Here is an 11622-nt window from a genome sequence, read left to right as displayed (position 1 = left end):
ACCATGGACTGAATAACTCAGGTAATGAGTCCTTAGAGGCAAGCTTTGTTTGAGAGCTGCTGACAACCTGAGACTTCCCCAACCTCCTCTCTAGGGAGGATATCCTCCGTGTCCTAAGGCTCTCCAAGTGGAGCACTGGGTGGGCTGCTGAGCTTGGCCCCTGCCCATAGGCCAGAGAGTCCCTGATGAACTGGGGGCAAGTGCACCCACCAAACGGCATGCTCCCCAGCAAAAGTACTCCACCCACTGCTCATACCCCTGGGGATGACAGCATGGTGGCCTGCAGAGAACAGAAGCCCAGGATGCGCAGGAAGGTGTAAGCAGTGGGGTGAGCTTTATTGAGGTGAGTTGTTCACAACGAATGCCAATAGGCTAGTTTTACAAAGCTTCCCGCTTCCACACAGCTCTGTCTACATTCAGAAAGAAGTGAAAATATACTGTGCAATGAACACTTCCACCTGAAGAGTATCATGGTAGTTCATAAATGTGTCAACAGATAATGTAAAACAATATTTACAAGATACAGTAAGTTCAAAATTTAGATACTGATGGTATAATTCTAAAACTAACGTTGTATGCTTTTCCAGGTAAGGAAGACCAGTTATTATAAAAATACTTTATATAAATTCAAAGTCAGAACTAAAACATTCAATCCTATAAAAATATCTTTTACTAACAAAAGCATCAGTTTGTAGATAAATGTTCTTTATCAACAACAGCTACGTCCTTAAATTTTCAGGAAATACCCACTATGTCAGACGACCCACTTACACATGGGAAAGTAACTTTAAGGCAGTTGTCAACCTGCCTCAGTGTTCAGCAATGGGCCACACACTTGATTATATTGCATATTAATGGCACAAATGTTCTACAAAACGTTAAGTCAAGTGTCTATGTCTTATGAAAGCCGTTTATAAGGACCAAGTCTCCAGCCTAGAGAGGGGATTGGTGGTGGGCACCGCCTGCAGGAGAGGCCACCAGATCTGTTAGGAGCCAGCTACCTGGCACTTTGAAGTAAGTGTCTAACTTGGAAAACCAGTGACCGCGTTTGGGCCGCTGTCTGAAATCAGCTCATTCATTTCGTTTTGCTTGCTTTCCTTGGGGGCGTGGCTGGGGTGGTTCCTTTGCGTCTGCGCTCTCTTTGACTTCCTGAAACACACCTTCAGCAGCAGGTAGCACAGCTCGGCCACGTTAAGCAGCATGCAAATGACAGACGCGGAAATCATAAAAATGGTGAACACGGTTTTCTCAGTGGGTCTAGAGATGAAGCAGTCGACGAGGTTGGGGCAGGGGTCGATCCCACATTTCAGCACCCAGGGCAGGTGGTACCCATTGTAGAGGAAATAAAACACGTACATGAAGGACGCTTCGAAGATGATTCGGAAAAAGATGCTGCAGGTGTACGTCCACCACAGGGCCCCCTCGATCCGAACCTTCTGCTTCTTAATGTCTTCCAGGTCCTTGAACTCATTTCTCTTCTCTCCCCGCCGAAACTTCCGCGCGGCCTCCTGTCTGTGGTAGGCCACGTGCATGGCCACCAGCAGGGCCGGCGTGGACACGAAGATGAGCTGCAGGGCCCAGAGCCGGATGTGCGAGATGGGGAAAAAGTGGTCGTAGCACACGTTTTTGCACCCGGGCTGCAGAGTGTTGCAGACGAAGTCTTCCTGCTCGTCGCCCCACACTTCTTGAGCGGCCACGACCAGGATCATGACACGAAAAATGAAGATGACGGTGATCCACACCTTCCCGATGCTGGTGGAGTGCTTGTTGACCCCCCCGATGAATGTGTGCAGGGTTCCCCAGTCCATGGTGTCAGCTTATTCCTAGACAGACAAAGAGCAGCAAAGGGAAATTAACAGAAAGCTCCTTTGAATTTCTAAGACAGTGGTATATTTCAGACTGAAACAAATTTCACTTAAAGTGTACTGTGATAGCTTCAACCCCTAAACTGCTGGTAGGAGGTTTTCTAAAGACATTCTAAGGTTTTTGGACCAGAAATAACTTTTTTTTTGGGGGGGGGGTTAAGATCATCTTGAGTCAACTAAATTCAGATTATATAATAGGCGGCTGTTTGACATTAATGCAGGAACTCAGGTAATTCAAATCCTTTCCCAGTTCCTGTTTAATCACTGTGTAAATAGAGATCGCATTAGTTTCGCTTTGCCCAGGGATCACAGAGGGTCCACAGGAGGTTTCAGTAATTAAATGGCTTATCCAAGAAGAAGAAATCATTCATTGGAAAGACATAATTGGTTTACCCAGCAGACTAAGAAGGGAAAATAAAAAATCAAATACTTACTGAGTTACTTTACAGAATATATTTATATTTATTTCTAGCTTGAATAACATCATTGGCCATAATATTGGGTGCTGAGAAACCTAATACTGTACCCACTGAAAGACCCTCTTCCCTAAGAGGGTCACAGCTTTTACCAAAAGTGCTCACTTGTTCTCCATTGTAATGGGCAGGGCTAGGGGTGGCCTTCGCTCCCCAGCAGATACCACCACTCAGAGTCACAATGAAGGACCCCCACCCCCTACCCCACTGCAAGGCAGAGCCTGCCCCCTCCCTGTTAGAGCCCTGATTCAACGTCCTGGGAGAGAATGACTTCTTGACTTCTACAGAAACATTTGCTACAATTCAAGCAGATGCCTTCTACGTGGCCAACACAAGACTAAAGAGTTGGTCAGCATTCTCCTTAAAAAAAAAAAAAAAAAAAGAATAATGAGCACTTTGAGAATCTTCAGAAAGTGAAAGACCCTCTCCTCAGAAAAACCCACTTACACTCTTTTAGGGGAGGCGGGAGTCACCAAAGTCGTTTTGTCAACCCATCTTAGACTTTCTTGAATGCATGTGGGGCTCACTGTGGTCAGGTTCCTTCCCAGACTGACCCCCTCACCTGCAATGAGTTTGCTGATAGTTACCATAATGATGGCAGTGGTAAGACATAGTGTCTTAGCGTCAAAATGCTGTTTACAGACGCCTGTCATACCATCGGCAAGTTAGCTGTATTTCCATGGTTCATTTAATAACTACACCCTACCATTTTACTTAATGAATATTTGTATCCCTTAGAAGGAACATGCCATACATCAAGGAAGGTATTCACACCATGTAACAAGGTTCCCTAAAAGAAACTAAAGCTTAGGCTAGAAGAGGAGTTTGCGTGCACGCTCCCTGGAGGCCCACGTCTGAGCTGTTGTGTTCATGTCACACCAAGAAAGACACTGGCACCTGAAGCTGAATAATACTGAGTGTCAACTATAATTTAATATTTATATTATGTATATATATATATATATATAATATACATATGGTCACAGGATGTGGAGGACAGCATAGGGAATAGCGTCAATGAAATTGTAACAGCCATATACGATGTCAGAGGGGTAGTAGCTTGGGGGAGGGGGTTATCGCTTTGTGTAAATGTCTAACTATTACATTGTTTTGTACACCTGAGACTAATAAAAAAAAGTTACATGCATACTTGAATTACCAAAAAAAATAAAGAAAGAACAGAAAGACACTGACAGGCTGGTAGGTACCTGCCATAGTGCGGCCAGGTGGCAGAGCCTGGGAAGACTCTCAGGAGGGGTCACTCAGCCGGAGGACTGCTCTGAGGCACGTGGCAGCAGGAGGATTTGACTCCTATGTTGATCGAGGACTAAGATTGGAGCCAAAGGTAGAATGAACAGAAAGCCAGTTTTTGCTTTTTTTTTTTTTTTTAAAGAAAAACCTGAGGAAAATGAAACAGGTACAGTAGGTACAGCTCTTTTAAAATAAACTTTTTGAAGCTGTGGCTTCTCACACTGAATCAGAGGCCGTGTGAATGTGATCAGGGGTCACACAGAGGGTGAAGCTCTACAACTAAACCCTGCCTTCCATACACCACTTTTTTCAGGGCTTCAGAGACTATCGATTAATCTTTGATTTAAAAGACTCATTTCAGACAAAATGAATTGTACAATTAATTTTTTGTCTCCGACTATAGTCATTACAGTACACTTTCCTAGTTGTTGCTGTTCTGCTCTGGAAGCCTTTCGGGATGTAACCAGTGAGGCAGTAAAAACATGTATCTTGATGTTTAAACACATTTTACAGTGGCTGTTCCCCTAGGAGGTCAATCCTGTTTGCTTATGAAATGAAGATGTTCTCTAATTAACCAGTAAATGTCTCCCACTGAAGTTTGGTTAATTAGTGCCCTGTGAGCAAGCCTCTGATTTATCAAAGAAAAGTTCACATTTTATCAAATCCTCCAAAGTGCAGAGAATTTACCTCTCCCTGCACCACCCCCATCCCATCCCATCTCCCTCCCCTTAAAAAGACTGTTTGAGTTCTGTATCACCAGCCTGAATAGTGGCACACCTGGGGTCACCTATTCTCTGTCCTGCTAGGAAGCAAACCCATCCAGGCACCTGAATGAGTTTGGAGAGGCTGAGGTCAGAAGGTCACAATTTCCACACAAGAATATGGTCTCACTTTCTGGAAGCAGGGTCTTCTGTGACCTCTGCTCCTTTGGGCTTCTCCTTAAAAAGACAGTGACCACAGAGATGCAGCAGCTTTCTTCTTTTGATGTCGATGGGTCCCCAAATCACACCCTCTGAAAACATTCTCTCTAAGTAGCAAAGCTCAACAGAACATAACCTATTTTACAACACTTATTGACTTCAACTAAAAATCAGCAATTTACCTACACCTTTAAAGGAAGAAAAAGAAATGAGATCCCCAGGTCACTAAGAAAAATGAGTGATTAAGCCTAAATACAAGTGTATCTAGCCTACTGGTCGCTCAAGACAATTAATTGGGCTGAGAACAAATGATCTGATTGGCAGTATCTTCCTTTACAAGTGACAAAGGCCCTATTATCTGTCATGATAGAAATGGCCGGAAAGGAAGAGGAAGAGCTGCCCTCCATGAGCCTCAGGATGGGCACTCAGTCAGTGATCGTGCACTGGTGTTTCCAACAGTGAAAGCTTTCCTTCCCATCCTCATGTTTAGTCCCCAGGGCTCCTGGGGGCTTCCCAAGAAGCTGGGGCGTCTGTCCTGCACATCAGTCTCCCAGCGAGCGCTCAGAGCAGGATGAGGTCTGTCATGTGTGCCAGGGGCATGGACCGCCCCAAATTTCCTGACACACTGCTGCAGTCACAGGCAGCTCCTGCGCCCCCCAGGACACTGTTCCCACCCAGGATGGAGCTGACAGATGGCAGAAGGTTTGACAGGAGGCCTGGCTCCACTCACCCCTCCTGACCTGACCGTTGGGTGGGCGAGGCCTGCCCTGGCTGGGGGACAGAGGCACACCCCGGCCCTTGGCCTCTCCCCCACGAACACGTAACCCCGAGTTTCATAAACACTGTGGTTATGGAACTTTGAAGGTAGTCTTTGAAAACCCTCTGCCGTTAGTACCAGGGAACAAAATACCTCTCTCCTTTTAGGCTTCCAGCGGGCTACAGCTGCTGGGGGAGCTTTTTCAACTGGCACCTTTGTGGCTCTCTTTTAAGGAAAGAAGGGATATGCTCAGCTTCTGTGGTCTTCTCCGTGTAAGAATGTGGTTCTACTCACACATGCAGAGGTAAGTTGCATTTGGGTGTGTGGTACGTGTAAGCCTCCACGGCACATTCTTGATACTAAAGCTTTGATCCTAAATATTAGCTCTATAAATAAGCAAACCATTGACCTTACTTCTGATGGTACACACAGTATTATGATGACAGACTGTCCTTCCCTTTGACAACTTAAGTAATTTAAGTCCATTAGTATTCCGAAGCTCTTCATTGTTTTAAAATTTCTTATTTAAGAACTTAATGCTAACTAGTTTGTTTAAGGATGCCATTTTAGTTTCACTGATGATAGAACCAAAACTAAAGTGCTAAACATCAGTGTCATCCTTAGTGCTGAAGTGGAAAGACCTTTCCGGATAGTTCTATCTTTATTGGATGAGCCTTTTAAAGTCAGTCAGAGAATATTTGATAGGCTGAGACCAGAGAACACACTCCTCACAATTTCCACGTTCGTTTGGAGAATTGAGGCGTTTAAATTAAGGCCTTGACGTCACAGCAAAGTAAGCACACCTGAGCCTGACACCTGAGCCTGATTCCCAGGTCTCCCAGCCTATCGGCCTGAGGAGACCCAGGGCAAGGCTCCCAATTCAAGGCTCAGGCTTCCTCCTTCTCCAGCATGTGACAGCCTAGAGGCCAACGTGGCACCGTCAAGGCATGAATATAAATCTTTGTACTGCTTCTGGATGTAGGCGAGGATGTTGCCTCTTAGGAAAAGATAGCAGATGTGGCCATAGCCCTGTAACTGCTCCCACGTCTCTACTGCATGACCTTTGTGGGTAGTTTTCTTCATCCACAGAACTATTATGAGGAAAGTAGGGTTACTACTGCCACCTTCCTTAGGCTCCATAGTTCAAATCCACAATCAAATCAGAACAAAATCTTTGGTGTTGATTCTTTTCCCTACGAAAAAAATGATAATACTACCAATCCCAAACCTCAAGTTCCTTCACTGAACATTTGAAAAAAAAAAAAAAAAAGGAGTAGAAGGAGTTTGAGAAACTGGATATGCAACCTTACCTACCAAATCAGTAGTCAAAAAACAAAAAAACAAAAACAAACAAACAAACAACAACAACAACAAATTCAGACTCTCTCCTTAATCAGGAAGAATCTCTATCTTTTTTTGTCTCTATACTTTAGGTCAGCCAAGGGACAACCTGATAGATGATTTTTAAATTTAATGACCCAAAATTTCATCAACTGTCTTTTTAAAGCAACGACCAGTGATGAAATGCTGTTAGCATTTAATATTTCTTCAAACTTAAGTCAATAAAAATGAAAAATGTTTTTCTGTCTACGGTCTAAATGTAAAAATGGACAGTTCATAGAACTACAAGTATTTCTTAACCCATGTAAGAATTCAAAGAGTTAAAAAAATAATTTCCATTAAGCAGTCTCTATTCATTCAAGTAAACCTGTGTCCTTTCCAAACATCTAAGTCTAACTTGAGTTAAATGACCCTGGGAATAAAAATGGAAAAGGCCGCCTGGGGACCCAGTTCCATTCTAACGGATAAGCAAGTAAAACTGAAACCTTCACGTGTGATAATGTTGCCACTGGAAATCTCTTATCCTCAAGGACCAAGGCTCTTGGGTAGAACATTATTCCCCTACAATTTTATTCCGTTTAACATTTTTAATGAAAGTGTACTAATGACTTGCAGCTCCTGGACTGTTCAGAGTTCATCAAAGCCGTGTGGTGAGGATTCATTCGAAAGTTAGAATTTTCCTGTCGCCTTATGTAAATTGTTCAGTCAGACCTTCCACAGTTCTCCTCCTCCCTAATGCTCTTATAATTCAGCAGAGGAAAAGGAAGAAAAGAGAACAAGTCACCATTACCTGGATCAGATTTTGTTTTAAACCAGAAACACCAGTGAGGCGATGAGTGCTACCTTCCCGGTCTTGTCGCTGCGGTGATGGCAGTGGGAGCCCTCTACCCCCCCCCCCCCCCACCCCAGCTAGGTCGCAGGCTGGAGTGCTGACGTTCTGGCTCCTTAACCCCCTTCTCGCTCCTTGGCAGAGTTCAGACAATACCCCCAAAGTCTCCCGCGATCCAAACAACAGACAGAGCTCTCCGAAGGGGCAGTTTCCAGCAGCATCCTGAAACTCTAAGGGAGCTGCACTGGGCAGGACGCTGTCTCCTGGAAAACTAGTTAGATTCTGCTAGAACTGGGGCAAGGGGATAGTCCTGTAGCACAAAGTCTACTGAAGGAAGGGAACAGCAGGGCATGGTCACATTCAAGCAGGCACTGAACGGACAGCGGGAGTCCCCCAGGGGACACCGGGTCTCTGCCCCAGCCGCAGGTCCCAGCCCCTGCAGGCGTCCTGAGTTGCGTGCAGGCCACACTCACCTCAGACCCTGTCCTCCTCTCCAGGAAGGGGGGCGAGCCCAGTCCAAAAAGCACACGATGCCAGGACACCAGGGACTGCCCCGTGTCCTTCATCAGACAGAAAAGACCTTCTGGGTCTCCACCTTCCAACTGAGCTGTGTCACCTATGACACTTAATTACTGTTGTCTAGCAATTGTCCTGTCATTACATTATTGTCACCTGCATTTCACAAGTTCCCCGGAGCACATTGCACTGCCACTCGGGTCAGTTCCGCCTGAGACTTAGCGACGGGCTGCCGGTCGCCGCAAAGTTTGGCTGAGCTTGAACACGGATCCTTTGCTCTTCTCCCCCAGATCCATGCGAGACTTTGTCAGTGACCCATAAAAGCGCAGAAAAGCCAAAACGCAGCAAAGGCAGTGGGGGAAGGGGTGCAGGTCCCTACCGGCCACTCAGATACGCGACGTGATGTGTTTACAAACCTGTGTGCGGGTCAAGGGCGACCATCTCGCGCTGGCGCAAGCCAAACCAGTCGGCCCTGGTTCCTGCGGGCGCGCGATGCGGATCCCGGGCAGATAAGGTCGCCCCGGGCAACCCGGGGACACCCACCCCTGCGGCCGCGGGGCCCGCCTCTCAGCGGTCGTCCACCAGGAGGAGCGGGGACAGATGGGCGACGGGCTGCCGACGCCCGTCTGGGCTCCTCCGGGTCGGCCCGCGCCGAGAGCCGCGCTCGCCCCCGCGCCCCGCGCGGCCCGGCGCCCGCTTACCTGCTCCGCGGGCACTGCGGCCGCGGGGATCCCGAGCGGGTGTCTGGGCGCGCGGCAGCGCCCTGGGTGCAGCCGGGCGGCCGGGCGGCTCGGCGTCTGGAGCCTGCAGTCGGCTGGGCCCCCACCTGCAGCGCCTTTTAACCGCGCCCCACCCCGCGCTGCCCTGACGCTCCCGCGCGCGGCCCGAGGCCAGCGTTCGGTGACCCGCGCGGGCCCGCCCCTGGCCCGGGGCGCAGGACAGGCCGCCCGCTGGGGCCGGGGGCCGGGGGCCGGGGGCCGGGGGCCGCGGGGAGCGGGCGCCGGGATGCTGGCAGGGCCTCTGGGTGGGGGACGCCGGGGAAGCGCGCCCAGGGCAGGACGCGGCCCTCGCCTCGAGGGGACACCGGGTGCAGGGCGGGTCCGCACTCCCGGAGCGCCGTGCGGGGCTGGGCCCGGCCTGGTCCCGGGAGAGGGCGGCTGGGGTCTCTGGCTGGGCGGCCACTCGCGGAGAACCCGGGCGCCCTCGGGAGAGGGCCTGGGCAAGTGGACCTGCCGCCCGCCGCTGGCGAGGCTTCCGACCCAGGCCCCGGGGGATCAGTGTTAGGGGCAGGCTGGACACATCCTCCTCCTACCTGGACACTGCCAGCCTCTTCCAGCCCGCCGGTCCCTGCACGGCGCTCTCCTAGACAGCAGCCTGGGGGCACAGTGGCCGGTGCTCTTTATCAATTAACAACTACTTAGAGGAGTCAAAGGAGTTATTTTTATGGGTTACCTCTGTCCTTTGAAGCCTCCTCCAGGGGAAGCAGAGCGGGCCTTCCTCAGTCACCACGTGGAGACCCTGACCTTGCGCTTGCACAGAGAGGGCTGGGGAAGTCCAGGGTGGGCACAGGGGCTAGTGGGGTGGACATGTTGGAAACTAGTCAGGGACATGGCTTCACAGGTTCAGACTTGTCCTGCATCAGGCAAGAGATGTGTGACTTGCTTCTTCCACAAAATTGGTTGGTAATAAAAATGTCCCTACTTAAACCATATGCTACGTATTAGTGGTTAAGATAGCTCTTCCAGGTTGCAAAAGAAAAGCCAAGACTTCATAAAAATCCACCTCCAGACATGTTTTACTAGAGGACAAGATTTTCAGAGAATTGCACCTGAGTCAGAGCCGTTCAGAACACTTTGGGGTGACCCCTGGAATGGCCTTGTACGTAGAGATGGAGAGATACCAAAACCTGTTTTGGACTTTTCATCAGGCACACTTGCTGCCTGCATGTGTCCTCTGCCTTGAACTTTCCACCAGCCTTCACCGTGTGGCTGGTCTTCTCCTGTCCTCCACAATGTGACACCTTTCCCATCTTCTCTCCATCACTCTCCCCAGAAACTCCAGCCAGGAACATCTGTTTGCATAGTGAAATAAGTCCATTTTAAAAGCAGACTGTAAACTTCTTTGCAGGTCATAAACTGTTGAAGCCTTTCTTTGCATTCCCACAGCACCAAGTATGGTGCTTTACACATAGTAGGTGCTGCTCCATGTGTGTTTGCATATTGATTGGCAAAGCCACTCAACATAGCAGATAACCCTGGAGGTAACTTTTGCCCCTGAAGTAGGATTGCCCACATTCCGACTCCTATAGTTGATGCCGTGCAATACTGTCTGAGCACTGACATTCGGGACCAATGGAAGTTGTTACTGAACCTTCCAGGAAAGAACTTTGAACCAAAGCAGACTCAGAGAGTGTTGCATGTGCTCAGGTGTCCAAAAAGGGAACCACCTCACTACTCCAAAAATACCTTTTCCTGTCCAAGTTATCTACACTAGCCCCACAGTGCTGGGTTTGTTATTTTGTCGTGTGTTTCTTAATGTTCAACCCCATCATTCAGTGTTCACTTCTCATCAGATGGTCCTGTTGCAGCAGCAAACAAACATGGACTACGTGAAACTCAGGGACTTGTTGAGATCTACATTTGAAAACTGGAAAGTTAGCTAATTAAACACTTTATGCTAATGAGATCCAAAGGCATCAGGAGTGCTGACTGTATTGCTGACTTTGTGTGCCAAACATGCAAACGTCTTCAGGGGGCGGTTACACCCTCACTATCCACTTTCAGAATCATCGTCTGAAGACAAGATTTCTGTAGTCCTGGTTGTGATCTGTGACATCACACTCCTTAGACTGACATCTTCCCTGTGCATGTTAAGGATGATTTCTGAGGCCACACATTTAATCAGCACAAAGTGTCAAAATGTACAAAGCATGGGTTTCCCTTTGCCACACCAGGTGAGATGCTCTTTTGGAAATCTATAAATTCTCAGTGTCTTTACATAAAGAACGAAGGAGATGCCCTGCCACCATCCCCACGCCCGCCCCCGACCTCCTGCTGTGTTGGAGGGGAACACACTCACAGAGTGACTTACAGTGGATTGCTCAGACATTCACAGTCCAAGCTGGAAACATAGCACGGGGACTCTTTCTCGTAACTGACATAGTCCTGGACACGTGGAAAGAGAAAGAACTGTGTACTCCCTTTAAATAAAAACAAACATTTGTCTATTCCTTCGACAAAAAAAGCCTGAATTGAGCAGGCCTCTGTTAGACCAGGCACATGGGGAAGACAGTTCCTATATCAAGTTTTCTAGTTTGATTTTCAAATCTGTGTGCAAAGGTCATGCGAGATGCTTTGAGGGGGTAACACAGCATTTACACAGGGCGCTGGGAGTGGAGTTCTGTGGGCCTCACACGGGTGAGCCCAGCCACTTCCACTTTCACCAAGTACACTGAGCACTGCTGACGTGGCTGGTCTGAGAACCTTACTTAGGACATGTTAGTTATGGGTGTTCTTTGCTTTTGGATTTTTAATTATGGTCAAATATATGTAATATAAAACCACCTACTATGCAACCATTTTAAATTGTGTAATGCGCAGAGACGTTTAGTGCATTTCCAGGCATGTGCACTCATCACACCTGTCCCCATTAAGCAGTCATGCCCCGTGTC

At 48.2% G+C, this 11622-nt stretch overlaps 1 protein-coding gene across 5 annotated transcripts; it reads right to left on the bottom strand.

Annotated features, from left to right (window-relative positions):
* Window positions 1–311: 311 nt before the first annotated feature.
* Window positions 312–8813, bottom strand: GJB6 (gap junction protein beta 6). 5 transcript variants are annotated; one of them, XM_081046283.1, is made up of 3 exons: window positions 8654–8813; window positions 3547–3665; window positions 312–1823 (listed from the first exon to the last, which is right to left on the bottom strand). In XM_081046283.1, exon 3 carries the CDS (start codon window positions 1806–1808, stop codon window positions 1023–1025), a length of 786 nt encoding a protein of 261 aa, XP_080902409.1. In that variant the 5' UTR covers window positions 1809–1823; window positions 3547–3665; window positions 8654–8813; the 3' UTR covers window positions 312–1022. The 5 variants fall into 5 exon arrangements, with proteins under 5 accessions (XP_080902409.1, XP_080902408.1, XP_080902410.1 ...); XM_081046282.1 differs by lacking the exon at window positions 3547–3665 and having other exon boundaries at window positions 8654–8798; XM_081046284.1 differs by lacking the exon at window positions 3547–3665 and having other exon boundaries at window positions 8369–8660.
* Window positions 8814–11622: the final 2809 nt, after the last annotated feature.

The sequence above is a fragment of the Rhinolophus hipposideros genome (genome assembly GCF_964194185.1).
Source record: "Rhinolophus hipposideros genome assembly, chromosome: 4".
Classification (NCBI taxonomy): Eukaryota; Metazoa; Chordata; class Mammalia; order Chiroptera; family Rhinolophidae; genus Rhinolophus; species Rhinolophus hipposideros.
Note: the sequence above shows the minus strand (reverse complement) of the source record. Positions and strands in the feature narration are given on the sequence as shown.

Coding starts and splice junctions, on each gene's coding strand:
- GJB6 (XM_081046283.1), bottom strand. CDS start 1,808: ATGGACTGGGGAACCCTGCACACATTCATCGGGGGGGTCAACAAGCAC.